Genomic DNA, 16769 nt, shown 5'->3' with positions numbered 1-16769 from the left:
GCAAATCGTTACAAGACTGTATATAGACATAATATGACATTTGAAATGTCTTTATTCTTTTGGAACTTCTGTGAGTGTAATGTTTACTGTTACTTTTTATTGTTTATTTCACTTTTGTTTATTATCTACTTCACTTGCTTTGGCAATGTTAACATATGTTTCCCATGCCAATAAATCCCTTAAATTGAAATTGAATTGAGGGAGAGAGAGAGAGCGAGATAGCGAGCGAGCGAGAGACGGGGTCAAATAGGCCTATTGATATTTTTTATCTAGGCTAAGGAAATGTAAGGCTGATAAAAAATATGTGTTGTCTTGTACATAAATAAAAGCGTTTACCATCATATTACCCAAAAGAGGTCCAACTTGGCCAAAGAGGACTAGACTGTAACATTTCCTAAAATCATACTGTATGCCTTATGTCTAAGAACAGAATCTGCAAAGAATGTATTGGTCACAAAGCTTGCACATGATCTTTTTCTACGAGCCGTGAGTGGATAATTCCTCTATCAGTCTAGTTTAGTGACATCGGTTGTGTTACAGTCCCCGCCCAGCAGCTGCTGATGCTATTTGAGTGAGAGACGGCAGTTTCTTGTACATTAACCTAAAGTAGCAGGGGGTTTCGCGTCGTCAATGGGAAGCACACGACACGGTGGAAAAGCGAATACTGTCTAGCTAACTTCCATTTACAACATGGGTTCCACGTCGATTCCGTGTTTGTGGATTACATTTTGCATTCATTTATGTTGTTTTATGGACACTGGAAAAGCACAGAATGCGAAAGAAGGTATGTAATAAAGTTTGATACCCTCTCATCATCCAGGGTACAACCCGAAAACTGATCGGCAATGGCGCGAAGTGATATCCAAAGACAGCGCACATCCTGACATTCTGTTGCTTGCGCACGAACGATCATTCCTGTATTTGTGAAATCTGTAAAATGCAATATGTCATGACATTAGTTCAGTGACTTACAGTGTTGTTACTCAGTAGATTGCAGTCTCTGTGCGCATTCACACCGTTTGTGTGACAAACTGTCCGTTGTAGGCTATTTTAGCAGGCTTTTACGCATGGCACCCAATCAAAAATAAGGCTCCGTATGGACGATGGTTACATTTTAGTTTTCAAGGCTACAAGTCTACATTTAGGAAGACTGTCATGCCACTCAGTGTCATATCATACATACATTATGACTAGGAATTAACTTCCATGATCGTTGGATAGGCTAATTACTATCGCATTAGACACCATACATATGGTACACAGTAAACCTCCTTGTCATTGCAGGAGTTCATATTTGAAATACCTTAAATAAATCTGTTTTTCTACAAACTGGCATGCTCAGAACGCGCAAGGAAAGTCTATCACATACACAGAGCGATAGAAAGGAAGATCACTATGAACTGTTGAAATCTAAAGAAATACGCGTGTTAATAAATAAATACAATCGGAAGGAGAGAAATAAGATTATAATGGCACCAAGCTGTTGACCTTCACTTATACGGGGATTGTTGTGTTCGTAAACACACTGTATTGATTCTGACATAGTCTACTGGAGTGTCCGTCTGAAGTTTGAAATTGGCTGTGTAAATTGTTTTTTATTTTAAAAAGCATATAGGGTTATATACATATGGTCGTATGTCTGATCAATATATTTAACAGATATTAAGCATATAATAACGCCGTTATCAAACATACTCTCTCACGGCCCTGCGTTCTAGGGAGACAAAACGGCAGTGCGCTCTCAGGCTGTATTTGGTGAATGGTTCGGCCGTGACTACCCGCTAATAATCTATTGAATGCCTATACCGGATATATTTTACAAGTGACACTTTACACCAAATTCATGTCGCCGTTGGTTGACTACATCTGAACTGTTTTGGGATAATTTTCCTGTTGTTAGTACGCCTGCCGCCCGGGCACAGGAAGGACTCATGCGTTGCTTTTTAATGTGCTAGATTTACGTATAGAGGCAGGTGTTCTCGTCTAACCTTATTGCACCAGCATGCATGCATACTTAAAAGACACACAGATCGATTTGAATGTTTTTGCTATTTTACCTCATGTTATGTGGTTTGCGGGCTACATGGAACACAAAGTTGTCACACACAACACTTACTTTTTAGATAAATGAAGATACAAGTTGTCCAAAGTCTTTATAGGAAGGGACATGTGTTTATCCAGTGTTTGGTGCTGCAATGTCTTGAATATATGGCAGTATTCTCATGCAGTGTCATTTAGGTGAAAGGTATTGCCATCAATGCCCGTCTGCTCAGCCTGTAATTGTTCATTTTAATAGCTGGCTGCAGAAAGTGGGTCATACGTCTACTCATCTAGCCGCAAAGTAGACTTGTATAGATTATTAGTAATATTCAGGGAACAGACAGTGAAAACATTCAGAGATTTAATCGCCTGCTCTACCATTTTATTTCCTGTCGCTAGTGATTCTGTTGGATTCCAAGGCGCAGCAGACAGAGCTGGAGTGGATATCCTATCCTCCTAGTGGGGTAAGTGGGACGGACATTAACTAGCCTACACACTTCTGAGAACATTTTCATAAAATACTTAAAGCAACCCTATTATTTTCATCGTTATTATGCTCCATATGGAAGTCCTTTCCCACCACAAATAATAAATACATCTGACTACGAGTCATGAGATAGTAAGTCATTATTATGAGATAGTATGTTATTATTATGAGATAGTAAGTCATAATTATGAGATAGCAAGTCATTATGAGATAGTAAGTCATAATTATGAGATAGTAAGTCATTATTATGAGATATGTAAATCATTATAATGTTATGCATTTAGGCGATCTGTATTACACGAATCCAATGTGCACTTTACATCAGGCCCTCCGCAACTTTCAAGGACAACCTTACGTATGCCCTAAAGTCAATCACACATTGTGTGTGTGTATGTGTGTGTGTTTGTGTGTGTGTGTGAGAGAAAGAGAGAGAGAGAGAGAGAGAGAGAGAGAGAGAGAGAGAGAGAGAGAGAGAGTTTGTGGTGATATTGTTCCATATTAATGTATTGAAACGTTTTTTCATGCGAGTTGGTGCCTCAATGAAAGAGGCAATCTGGGATTGGTACATCCATTTTTTGACTTTTAAATGATTAATATACTGTATAGCCATTTATTATTGAGGAATGTAACTTAGAAATGCATGAGCAACGTTCTTACCCCATCAGAACCCCAAATATATGCTTATTTTACTCCATTGTTTGTAAACAATGTAATTGTAAACAAAAATGGTACAGCTTCAAAACATGGTTAAACTATCATGGATGGTCAGTGCTTGCTTCCATATGTGAGAGTCCTTGCGTCTATGTATGAGAGTGGTTACATTTCTCCTGCACCATTCCTCAGCTGTTTACCAAAAAAAGTGGCAGGGAGTACGTTTTGTTTTTGTTTTTGTTTGAATTCCAGATTGCCCCTTTAAAATGGCGTGACAATAATCCAGACATACTATCTCATAATTATGACTTACATATCTCAGGATTATGACTTATATATCTCAGAATGATGACTTATATATCTCAGAATTATGATTTATATATCTCATAATAATGACTTACTATCTAATAGTTATGACATACTATCTCATAACTCGTAGTCAGATTTTCTTTATTGGTGTCGGGAATGGGCTTTGTAGGCCTACTAACGAGGAAAATCTAGGGCTAATTGGAATGGGAAATTTCAACACGGTCCAGTATAATTATATCTGGCTGACTCATTACCATGCATATGTGCCTCTCGGTAATTGACAGCCATGCTATCCAGAGGCAAGCTTTTTCAAATTTCCACAGTGTCGGACTGAGTTCAACAAAGACCATTTGGGTGGGATGTTTGTTTATGTTAATTGATGTCAGTAGTAGCAGTCCTGAAAATCTATTGGATGGGTGGCATTTAAGTGAAGAGATATTCATTTTGTTTTTGATGTAGCCTAGGCCTCAAGTCAACATTCCATAATAGCTTGTCCCTAAATATTTTTACATTTTCATAAATAAAAACATTTAAAAAATAAATACAAAATTCAGTAATGTGATTGGAAAGTCAGGTATGGAAGTAATCTTAATTGAGCCATCATTTGTTTTTATGCTTATTACGTATACTTACAGTGCCTTCAGAAAGTATTCACACCTCTTGACTTTTTCCACGTGATGTTTTCTTATAGCCTGAATTTGAAATTGATTAAATTGAGATTTTGTGTCACTGGCCTACACACAATAACTCATAATGTTAAAGTGATGTTTTTAGACATTTTTACAAATGAATTACATATGGAAAGCTGAAATGTCTTCAGTCAATAAGTATTCAACCCCTTTGTTATGGCAAGCCTAAATAAGTTCAGGAGTAAAAATATTGCTTAATAAGTCACATAATAAGTTGCTTGGACTCAATCAATAAAAGTGTTTAACATGATTTTTGAATGACTACATCATCTCTGTACCCAAGACTTACAATTATCTGTAAGGTCCCTCAGTCGAGCATATTGAATATCCCTTTGAGCTTGGTGAAGTTATTAATTACACTTTGGATGGTGTATCAATACACCCAGTCACTACAAAGATACAGGTGCCTTTCCTAACTCAGTTGCCAGAGAGGAAGGAAACATGCATCTTTTTTTTGCAATAAGGCACTAAAGTAAAAGTACAAAAAATGTGGCAAAGAAATTAAATGTTTGTCCTGAATACAAAGCTTTATGTTTGGGGCAAATCCAACGCAACCCATCACTGAGTACCACTATTCATATTTTCAAGCATGTGGGGGCTTCATCATGTTATGGGTATGCTTGTCATCGGCAAGGACTACCGAGTTTTTTTAGGATAAAAATAAATGGAATAGAACTAAGCACAGGCAAAATCCTAGAGACACTGGGAGACAAATTCACCTTTCAGTGGGACAATATCCTAAAACCCAAGGCCAAATATACACTAGAGTTGCTTACCAAGATGAGATTGACTTGAATCAGCTTGAAAATATATGGCAAGACTTTAAAATGGCTGTCTAGCAGTGATCAACAACCAACTTGACAGAGCTTGAATAATTAAAAAAATTATATTGTACAATCAGGTGTGGAAAGCTCTTAGAGACTTACCCAGAAAGACCTACAGCTGTAATCACTGCCAATGGTGATTCTAACATGTATGTGACTGTGAATACTTATGTAAATGAGTTATTTCTGTATTTCATTTTCAATAAATTTGTAAACATTTCTAAAAACATGTTTTTACTTTGTCATTATGGGAATTGTGTGTAGATTTATTTTGTAACACAACAAAATGTGGAATAAGTCAAGGGTTATGAATACTTTCTGAAGGCACTGTATTTACTCTGTTAATTTCTGTTAGTATTTCTAAATATTTCTTTGGGCCTGATTTCAGAATAACAGTGATACGTTTATGGGTTATGTATAATAGTTGCAAACTCATTTCCAAATAGATTAAAAGCATAATGGATTACACATTTTTCAGAAAGTGCTCCAATAACGGAGGTCTTGTCTTTCCCTATGTACTTGGAATAACATTTTGCTGCACCACCTTTATGCACATTTATTATTCATTTGTGCAGCTTATACACTACTTCATTACTATGTATTACATACAAAGACACTGCGTTGAAACAATACTACAGTAGGACATAAAAACCGTCCGTCATTTACATCGTTGGGTTTTGATTTCATTGCAAAAATATATCGCTGATGAGAGCCAATCAATATAAATTTACCAAACTTGTGCTCTGTTCTTTTTTAGTGGGAAGAGATCAGCGGGTTGGATGAAAACTACACCCCCATTCGCACATACCAGGTTTGTCAGGTCATGGAGCCAAATCAGAACAACTGGCTTCGGACTAGCTGGATAGAGAAGGGCGATGCCCAAAGGATTTTTGTGGAACTGAAGTTCACCTTGAGGGATTGTAACAGTCTACCCGGTGTGGTGGGCACGTGCAAGGAGACATTCAACTTGTATTATCAGGAAACCGATTCGGAAGTCGGCAGGAATATACGAGAGAACCAGTATGTGAAAATTGACACAATCGCAGCAGACGAGAGCTTCACCCAGGGGGACCTGGGAGAGAGGAAGATGAAGCTGAATACAGAAGTGCGCATCATTGGGCCGCTGTCCAGACGAGGGTTTTACCTGGCATTCCAGGATGTAGGGGCATGCATCGCTCTGGTCTCTGTCAAAGTTTATTACAAGAAGTGCTGGTCCATCATTGAGAACCTGGCCACTTTCCCAGACACAGTGACGGGATCAGAGTTCTCTTCTCTGGTCGAGGTCGAGGGCATGTGTGTCAGTGACGCCGAGGAGGAGGCCGACAACTCTCCCAAGATGCACTGCAGCGCAGAGGGGGAATGGCTGGTGCCTATAGGGAAATGTATATGTAAAGCGGGATTTCATCAGAAGGGCGATGCATGTGAACGTGAGTACGGTTATAGTATAGTAACCTCGCTGTATATATTCTCTCTATACTCAGTTTTCATTAGTGGCATAACTTTTTCCATCCTCTGAAAAAATGTCAGTTTGCAATATTGAGAAATATTACTGAACTCCAAACATTGTTTTAATTAGGGAAATATTAAACTTATTGGTAAGCAGAAAATGTGCCTCATTCAAATGTACATGTTTAGAATAGTTTTTTTCCCTTTGAATCATTATCGCACAGAATCACCCATACTATGCCTAAACACCAGAAAAAAAATCTGTTGAGCATTTTAGTTTTTAATTATGCAAAGCATGCAAATTACAAGTTAGGCCACATTGAATAGTTGTGGTGGCAAATAAAATTAAAGCAGCTGATTTGAAGGCAATAATAATGATGGATAAAGTATGGAGGCCCAGAAATCCTCAGTGTTATAATTGTAATCCATGTTAATTGTTTGATTAGCGGGCTCTTAATTTATATCCGTGGTTCTGTTGACACTGGGATTAAATGATAACTTGCACTTCAGTTTAGCGCAATACTCCTCTGCAAGAGCACTTACCTCTATGGATGGCTTCTGGCCAAGGCAATCACTTGCAGAACACACAGGTCTGAAGGAAGTCCATCCAATATTTCAGTATCCCTCTGCCCAATCCAAACGACCCTGACAGAAAGGGAAACAAATAGCCGCCATACTGTGGCATTTAGGCCCCAGGATATTTATGAAGGGCCATAACAGGAAACGCAATTACAGTCAAGCTTGGCTGTGTTGTTTGGTCCTAGCACCAAGCCTCTGCAATTAGCATTAAAATGCTTTATGTCACTATAATTGCACAAAGGATTATTTTCAGTGGCCACCTGACTTGTAAGATAAAAATCACATTGGATTAAAGGAGAACTGCTTAGGTCACATAGCTTAAGTGCCCTGTCTTGTCAGCCAAAAAAATGTCCCCCCTCACAAGGTCCATCAAAGCAGCTTATGAGGGGTATTGACAAGTAATAATTAAAGGGAATGTTTCTCAGCACAAATTAGAAGTCCAAGTAGGCTAGCCACTTTCAGGCCACTACTGCCAAACATGGTCCTTCACCAGCGTGTTAGGCATATACCCTCTACCCTGTGAAGTGTACTTAGGTGATATTATCAGAAACAAAAATTGCCTCTTGAGTTATGTTCCCTCAAATGTGGTAGAGCTCGTTCAACACCCAGGAATCTTTTTTTCTGGTGTTGTTTATGTTATTTTGGTAAGTAGCTGTGCAATTCTGCCCCAGGGACAAAAGCTACATTAAAAAGCAATTTGGGCCATTTTCTGATTCACTTCCAAAGGAGCAAACAATGTAGCATATAGTATAAAAGCTTTGTCTAAAAAATGCCTGCTTATGCCTGCTCTTCTGCTTGTAAAGCATTGTGCACATGGTCTGCTTGAACTGAACTGTTGCCCATTCCAGGCAATGAACGGATCCAAAAAAAAAAAAAATTGTCCTTAACTTTATAAGAGATTTATTTCGATTGGGGCATGGTTGGCTATTGTATTATGGGGTAGTTAATCTAAATAAAATGAACATCATACTGCAGCATCAGCAGCTTCTCAGATATGTGGTGATATTAAACTGCCCATTCAGGGGTTTCCTCTGGAGCAAATCAAAGGGGAAAATACTAAAGTTTTCCATCGGTTGAACACCACTGCAATGGGGCCTAGAATGGAAGATGTTTTTGTCCTTTGTAACCACGACTAGCTTATCCTGCAGGCCATTGCCCTACAACAGTACAGCTAAAGTACTTGCGTTGGATTTCATACAGTCTTTACCCAGGCCTCTCTTTTAGCTTCCTGATCGGGATACTGCGCCTTCCTATATAGATCATAGATACACATTCCCTCATACATTCCCTCACTGTCCCATTTTCAATATCTACAGTATCCCCCAACTATAAAATGGCCGTCTGTGATATATCGAGGAGAAGGTTGAAGGAGGAGCAAGTGAGTTGAGCTGTCAGTCATGTCATTCGAGGACTAGCAGCCCCCCTCTGTGGATGCAGCGGCCTCCTCCAAAACGTGTTGTGATCCACTCATTCATCACCGTCACTGGAGAAGGGCTGCATGTCTTTCAGTCCTCTCCCTCCCTGTCTCTGTCTCTCTTTAACTCTTTGTGTGGCAATCTGCAGCACTATAAATGCCTGTCTTTCTCTCTCTCCCAGTGTTACGAGATTCAGTGTTGTGGGTTTTGAAAAAGGCCCATTTGAAGTGTCCTGCAGCGTGCGCAGGGTTTATTTGCATAGAAGTGTGTGGTGTTAAAATAGTAGGCATTCATTTTCAGGTTCTGTTCAGCAGTGGCCCACTCACTGAAATGGAGCCACTGAGTCATTTTGAGAAAGAGAGGGCCCTTGTGTTTTTTTCCTGAGTTGTTCTCGAACCCCAGGAATGTGTTTTCAAATTTTAACACATCACATAATTGTTCCTAAGCAACCAACTCCTGAGAGCTGAATAACTATTGACCTGTATGTTGTCCAATTTTAATACATAATCACATAATTATGTTGTTAAAGGACAATTCCACCACTTTATAACCAGTTATTATGATGTTAGAATAAATGCACAACTGTAAGATTTTATATACATTTTCTATCGCTTTTGTTAGTCATACTGCACAATTCCTTTTTAAATTTTTAAAAAAATCATCGGCATTGCCCTCATATACAGTATACTATAATTCCCAGAGTGCATTTCATCTCCCAAGATGCAATGCTCCGCCAATCTTCAGTTAGTTTAGTTTTCTAGCAAGCCCAGACGAAACTTATGTCATAAGTTGAGTCCATTTCACTTTACTATTTGGGTTGTAAATATATTATAATGTTTGCATGAATATCATGCTGAATATATGTTCATGACATTGTCACCAATAAATTGCATTACACTCAAAAATAATTCTAATTTAGATTCTAATGATTGCTAACCCTAAGTTACCGTGTCTGATAGTTAGCTAACCCGACTGCTATATCAGAAATAATAGTGTTTACAACAATTACAGCCAAGTTTAATCTTAGTGACTGTCTTAAACAACAGTCAAAAAACATGCAGACGTGTTATGAAATGTACAGGCACATCACTACGGAATCGTAGTCTCTCATGCTTGAAACCTGTATCTTTGGTGCTAATATTAGCAATGCTAGCTAGCTACATAGCTAACCCTGCTGCATCTGAAATAAAGTGTTTTAAAAAAGAAGCCAAATACAACCTTAAGAACTGTCCAAGCAACCATCCAACAACACTGAAGACCTATTGGAACTAATAAAAAAAGTTAACAAGTAATTTGATACGAAAATATGTTCCTTACAATTAGTGATCCTTGGGATGTGCCTACCCCATTGAAGTTGACATTTAAAATGGTTAAGTTAAGGGTTAAGGTTAGGGTAAGGATAGGGGTTAAGGTTAGGGTTCATGGTAGTGACGTCCCAAGGATCCCAGATAGCAGTAACCATAAAAATATATGTCCACGCAACTTCATCAGGGATGGTGGGAGTGGTTTTGCAGAATGGAATCATGGGACTTTGAGCCTTGAACAACAGAAGTATATTGGAGTAAGCAGGCTGAAAATGTCATTAGATTTTTGAGCGTCTGTTTGAAATATTTCCAGATGTTATTAGACAACCAGAGCAACATATAGCAGGGAGTCCCACAATTATCAAAAAAACTACAGATTTTATTCGTCATCTCAGGGATCCTCCTCATCACTAAAGAGTCAATATACATGAAATCATGATATACACTAAAACTGTGTAGGACATTGCTAAATACTTCATTATAGCAACCCAAATGTTAAAAGTGTCGGAGTTGCCCTTTTTAGCAACCTATCCTGAAAACGGATTAACTATTGACCTGCTCAACTATTTCTCCAGTGTGAAAGGCCTGGTACCTCAAGTAAACAGATAAAAACACAAACTTATCCCAGCGCTATCGCTACATGCTAACAAGAGAATTAATGAAAGGATTTAGCATCCTGCAGACACCGATGGCATCCATCTTGGGGTGTCAGGAAGTCAGACAGGAGGAAGTCAGACAGGAGTTAGTCTGGGGCTGATTGATGGGCCGAGGCCCCTGAGGGAAGGACCTAGCTGTGTTGGGGTTGACCACAGAAGCCAAGGTGTGTCTGTGTGGAGGGGAGAGAGGCCCCAGCCCAGCTCCAGGCCCAGGCAACTACTTAGCATTTCAAAGGAAGCCAGGAGTCAGGGGACCTCATGCATCTTGACGCTCCTCCTGATTGATAAGGTGTGAATTTAATGCTCCAAATGGCTGTCCTTTGTAACCGCTACCAAGCTTAATTATGCAAATAACGGCACACAAGGAATCCCCAGGAGACGCAACTGGATTTAAATCACTCAAGATTGAAATAATTTGGTGATAGATTGTGGTTAGTCTTGTCACCGCCAGTGTTGGCTAAGTTCCTGTAAATAGCTGCATTCTTTCACAGCTTCAGGGTTGTTCCAGTTTTTTTTGTTTGACCTGGCAGGTAGCACAGTGATATAGGCACAGATGTGCCATTGTATCTATTGCTTTTGAACACAAACATGGTCGACAGCTTACATCGAATCTGAAAATGAATTTGTTTTGTATTTTGGGGCGGATTCATCTAAATAGTATGTAGGCTTATACATGTTTACCAAGCTTGGGATATTATTGTTCATTTTGATGGAGATTGTAATGCTTGTTTTGTTAGTAGCTGGAGAGACACGTAGATAGTAAACACCCTCACCTATTTACACACCCCAAATGTATAGTTACTGTGTAATAGAGCATGTGCCTGTTTTGCACAAGGAGAACAAGTCACTGGGAAACAAAACCACTAGGCTTTCATGCTACAGAGCACTTCCACGCACATTTTTGAGTCCCCCCTCTGCCTGCTCTGGGTTTAAGTGGGAAAAAGTGTGAGCTTATGTAATAAGTTATTGATTTTCCTCTTAAAGGAAGATTGAAGTGCAGAGCCACCAGTCTGCAGAGCTCCCAGAGGAGAGAGCCTCGCTGACAACAGACAAGGCCCTCCCTGACACACGGCTAGGTGCTAAGACCCCGGGCCCAGTCACATATCACTTTCACCCACAGGGACAGTACCACTAAATGGCACGACGTTGTCTTCTGACATCGTGTTCGCCTGTCCGATCGCATGCCTCCCAAGAGTCAGCGGCTGAGCAATTACAAAAAAAAGACATCTGTGCCACAGTTTAGATAGCCAAAGAGAAGTAAAGCCCGCAATCTCAAGAGGTATAGAACTGGGGATCGATGGAGGTGTCTGAACCTGTTAGTGCAAGTGGAGATGAGGACTGCTGAGGCACGGGGAAGGGGCTATTGTTGTGCGGAGAGAGGGAGCCGGAGAGGTGACTCTTTTGATGACCAAGGGTCATCTGCTGCGATCATCCATCTTCCATCTTGGCAGTGTCCTGTCATCCAGGGCACTCACGTTACTAAGCGCAAGAGGCAGGCCTCCATTGTCCAGCCCGTCCTTGTTTGTAGCCGTGTGTAAAGGAAGTTAATATTCCCTGACCTTATGCATAGCCAATGAGAGACCCCGGTGTCACATTGGAAATAACACAATCTGACACAAAATAGCAAAGGTCTCCATTTCAGGGTCAACAATGTCTACCCACATACCTCTCCTCGTTGTCTTTGTTTGCTTCAAAACAGAGAATGTTTACTAGGCTTCTGTCTATTCATGAAATTCAACTTGGGTCTCTAATTTGGCCTGACAGCTCTTATTTAGTGACACATCTATAGATGATTAATGTGTGTCAGTTTGAACTCTCCATTTTGAACTAGCATGACTCAAAGTGTGCTTACTAGAGGGATAATATATTTGATTTTGCCCCATTTGATTAACAGTTATTCAGCGAAGGGGTTAAATAAATGTAATCTGTTAGTGTCTTCTGGACACGTTGGTGTGTCCCGACAAGTTTTAAGCGGTTTATGTTTTACTCTCTGATTTCTAATCATATGAACATGAGTTAGTTCCAGCAGCTTATCAAGCGAGGTGAAAGAAAAACCTTTTACCAATGACCAGGCAGCAAGCGAGCAACAACGTTTTGTCTGCGGGGAGACTTATACCGGATACTTTTAGGTGTGGATTTTATACCCTCATTATATCCACTTTTATCTATAGATATAATATCTGCAAGAATGACAAACAGCAGGAGCAAACATGAAAGATAATAGAGTTTTCTTTTCGTTTGATATTGCCCTAACCCAATATGCATTAATGTTAGATTAAGGCCTATAATCATGTGAATCGATGCATATCGGCTATTCTAGTTTTGCATATGACTTTGAAACAAATATTTACCAAACCAAAATGAATGGAAAAGAGTGAGCCCAGTAAAACCTTTTTGTTAGGAAAACGAGGCCTTTGTATTTAATTTGACATGTGGACGTTCCTGCAGAATGTCAGGCCTGGCAGCATTGTGCAGCTAGGAGACTTGATATCCAGGGAAAAGTTTAATTTTGTATTATTTTATTTCTCATTCGGAAGTGGTAGTATATATTTAAAAGGGAGAGACATTGGATCCAACATTAAAATGAATACCCTGTTAACTGTCCAAATGTACAATTCAATAGCACTCCAAATTCACAATTTAAACCATTTTGTGCTCTTTACATTTCTCAGAGGAAGGAACTATGCTACTTTATACTAATGAGAAGCAGAAGAAACTGCCCTTTTCTCATAACTAGGGGTTACAAAGAGCAAAAGCACTGCACAGAGGAATACAAGCTACTTTGTGAGGCAGGCAATGAGTGTGTTTCTGTGCTAGGTTATTACCAAATAAAACATTTAAGCAAGTTATAAAAAATTATAAAACAGATCATGTATTTTTGACTCAAGGCGTCTGTTTTTCCCCACTCCACATAATTTTATCTGCTCACGTAAGCAAAGCATCTCAGTGATACTGCTTGTTCAGATGCAAAAAAGCAAGTTTGTTCAAATTATCATGATAATTATAATCCATAAACTTGTGATTAGCATTTGTTTGAACTGGAGCGGCCACGGACAGGAACTGGGTATATATTTGGTGTGGTTGGTTGTTAGGACAGGAACTGGGTATATATTTGGTGTGGTTGGTTGTCAGGACAGGAACTGGGTTTAGATTTTGTGTGGTTGGTTGTCAGGACAGGAACTGGGTATATATTTGGTGTGGTTGGTTGTCAGGACAGGAACTGGGTTTAGATTTAGTGTGGTTGGTTGTCAGGACAGGAACTGGGTATATATTTGGTGTGGTTGGTTGTCAGGACAGGAACTGGGTATATATTTGGTGTGGTTGGTTGTCAGGACAGGAACTGGGTTTAGATTTGGTGTAGTTGGTTGTCAAATCTTGATCGATGGTTCTCTTGGCCTCCTGAGGGGCCCTGGCTGTCTCTGGAGCAGCGTGCACGGCAGCACGGCCATCTGAGGGCAAACGGACACCTTTGTGTCACTGGAGGCCACGGGGGCTGGACCGCGGTGGGGAAACTAGCGACTGGTTTGACATTGTCCCTGTGTTTCAGTCCTTTCTGTCACAGTAGTGGGACCATGGGGATTGGAGTGGGGTGGGTGGGGTGGAAGAGAGTGGGGAGCATTGGCACAATCTGGATATAATGCTTAGTTGCTGACTGGGGACATTTTGAGTGCTGATTCGTTGTGGCTGCAGGGGGCTTTGGGTCTGGGTAAACCTTTGGCCCACTGCTTTTATCTCCAGAGCAGCACAGTCTCTTCTCCTTTCCTTAGAAGTCTTTCAGCAGAGGTCCTCTCAGAGCTGACCACATCCTCCATTAAAATGTAGCTGCACGGCCTAGCTGCCCTTAAGACTTTTCTCTCCCGTCGCCATGCGAGTTAAATGAACTAAATAAAAGACGATTAGGCAGGGACATTTTCCATGTCACTGGAAAGTCATTTGGAAAGCCTTTACCCTGCATGATGAATTAAAGAAGTGAAGACCTCTCTCTTTCTCTGGAAGAGGCTTTCGTTTTGTACGGACGCAATGTTCAGTTTCTGCTCAGGCGGGACCAGAGCTATAAATTCAGTAATATAATTGATTTAATGTGATAACATCCTTCATTTTCCATCTGCAGATCCATGCAGTAAATCAATATGAAAGCTGAGGGAGGAAACAGGTGCTGGAGTTTATTGTTGCTTATTTGTATTTCTGACAACATGCAGCAGCGCAGGCTGTAATGCATTAGGAGCAGATGTCTTTTGAAAAGTTTGGAAACTAGTTATGAACTGGTTATAAGTAAATGATGTTATGTTTTCTTCACACCTATCATGTGACTTTTGTAACTGCTGCGACATTTACCAAAACGACGGTACATATTGATTATTGAATTGGATGTGCTGGCATGATTATCAACACAGCCGATACAATACGTTCTCTTCTAAGACATCATTTTAACATATATGTCTTGGCTTTAGGTTTAACACATGAACAATTACAAGCGGGGCTAAAGAGACTTCCTTTGGTACTACGGATGACAAAGTGGAGCCAACACAAATGGGACTGTCAGAAATATAATGTATTCAGTAGTAATTAGATTGCCCTGCTATTTTACTTAAAGATCCAATATCAAATAACTTCTGGGTAACAATTAAGCACCTTGCAGTGATTGTTTTCAATTAAAAGCTTCAAAAAGAAAGAAAAATGGCTTCTTAGCAAAGAGCAATTTCTCAAGCAAGAATTTTGCTAGGACTGTGTGGGAGTGGTCTGAGTGGGCAGGGGAAAACAGAAAATTAGCTGTTATTGGTAGAGAGGTTTAGAACTCTCTTACTTATTGGTCTATTAACTAATGTACTGCATGGAAGGCCAAAACTCCCTCCCACCAAAACAGGTGGAAATTTCAGGCGGTCTTTTCAAACAGCTCTTACATTAAAAGTGCATTATCATAATTTTCACAATTTCACAGTATTATTCCATAATTTGGAAATATATATAAAACCCATGATATTTTTTTTTTTTTTTTACTGCACTGGGCCTAAATCAGAGGCCTAAATCATTTAAATCAGTTCATTTTGCTGTGAAATTGAAACCATATTTCCCTGTTAGATTTCATTCCCAATGATGTGTATATTTTTAATTCTATAACCCAAATACTTTAAGACTTCAATTATATGGAATGTCTGGTTAGCCAGAACAGAATAGATTTTAAAAAAATAAAAAATTGGTAGGCTAGTTTTGATCTTAGCTCGGTACATCTAACCAGACACTTCCTCAGGGAGTGCGCCCTCTAACACAGTGTAAGGGAATGCTAATCTTCTCTTTGTTTCTCATGGTAAAGCTACTTATCTCCCCCTAAGCACAGTTAGCACCGATGAATGGAGCAGTTGTCTGGATGTGCCAAGCCAGCCAATCCAGCTGTGCGTGGTGGGCCTATGTGGAAAGAATTATCGACAATATGATAGTTTTAGGTGTTTTAACCATTTAATCTGGTTCTTTCTAGCTAAGACTCTTAATCTGAACATTTTGTAGTTTTTCGCTCACTGTAGCCTTGTCTACCCCCCATCTAAAGCCCACAGGAGGTGTAGGTGTTTGAAAGTAGCTTGTTTGGAAGGGGTTAGACATTCAAACTAAATTTGCGTCCCCTGCGTAGAGAGTTCCAGCAGGGTCTCAGTTCTGTCTCCCTCCACTTCTGTGTGTGTTGTGCCACTGTTTCCAGGAGCTGGTTAGGCGCCTCGCCTTTCAAAGGTGAAAGATTAACATGTCTCAGGGAAAAAGCCCAGTTGTTCAGCTTAGCTTCCCTTTCTTTTCTTTCTTTATAGATAAAAAAAGGGAGATTTAATAGAAAGTGCAGTAGGCTACCTGAATATTGTTTTCCTCACAGAGGTGGAAAAGTGTAAAAACACCTGTTGCTAGGCGGACGCAGTGAAACAAAATTTCATTAGCATATAAAAGAGAGTGTAGCGTACATAACATGTCAGTAAACAGAGCTTGATGGATGTGCACACATACTATTTACTGAGGCAAGCACACAAGTTACATCTAAGCCACACAGTATACACCCTGTAGCCAATGTTAAGTAATGCATAAGAAATCAGCTTCTCCAGAGCTATTGGCATCCCTTTCCAGCTACAACACAGTGTCACGGTCATAATTGTATATTATGAACTGGGTGGTTCGAGTCCTGAATGCTGATTGACTGACAGCCATGGTATGTCAGACCGTATACTACGGGTATGACAAAACATTTATCTTTACTGCTCTAATTATGTTGGTAACCAGTTTATAATAGCAACAACCTCTGGGTTGCGTCGCACCTAAGAACAGCCCTTAGCCATGGTTTATTGGCCATATACAACACCCCCACGTGCCTTATTGCTCAGTTATGCTTTAGAAGTT

At 39.8% G+C, this 16769-nt stretch overlaps 1 protein-coding gene across 9 annotated transcripts in view; it reads left to right on the top strand.

Moving 5' to 3' along the window:
• Nucleotides 1–585: 585 nt before the first annotated feature.
• The window catches only part of LOC106607720 (ephrin type-A receptor 7), a 72517-nt gene continuing 56333 nt past the window's right edge, over nt 586–16769 (top strand). For all 9 annotated transcript variants that reach the window (XM_045720777.1, XM_045720775.1, XM_014204987.2 and 6 more), the window contains exons 1-3: nt 586–784; nt 2440–2504; nt 5758–6427. In XM_045720777.1, the coding sequence (XP_045576733.1) occupies nt 691–784; nt 2440–2504; nt 5758–6427 (829 nt within the window). In that variant the 5' untranslated portion in view covers nt 586–690. The remainder of the gene's footprint in view (nt 785–2439; nt 2505–5757; nt 6428–16769) is intronic.

Source organism: Salmo salar, chromosome ssa06 (genome assembly GCF_905237065.1).
Source record: "Salmo salar chromosome ssa06, Ssal_v3.1, whole genome shotgun sequence".
In the NCBI taxonomy this organism is placed as follows: Eukaryota; Metazoa; Chordata; class Actinopteri; order Salmoniformes; family Salmonidae; genus Salmo; species Salmo salar.
Note: the sequence above shows the minus strand (reverse complement) of the source record. Positions and strands in the feature narration are given on the sequence as shown.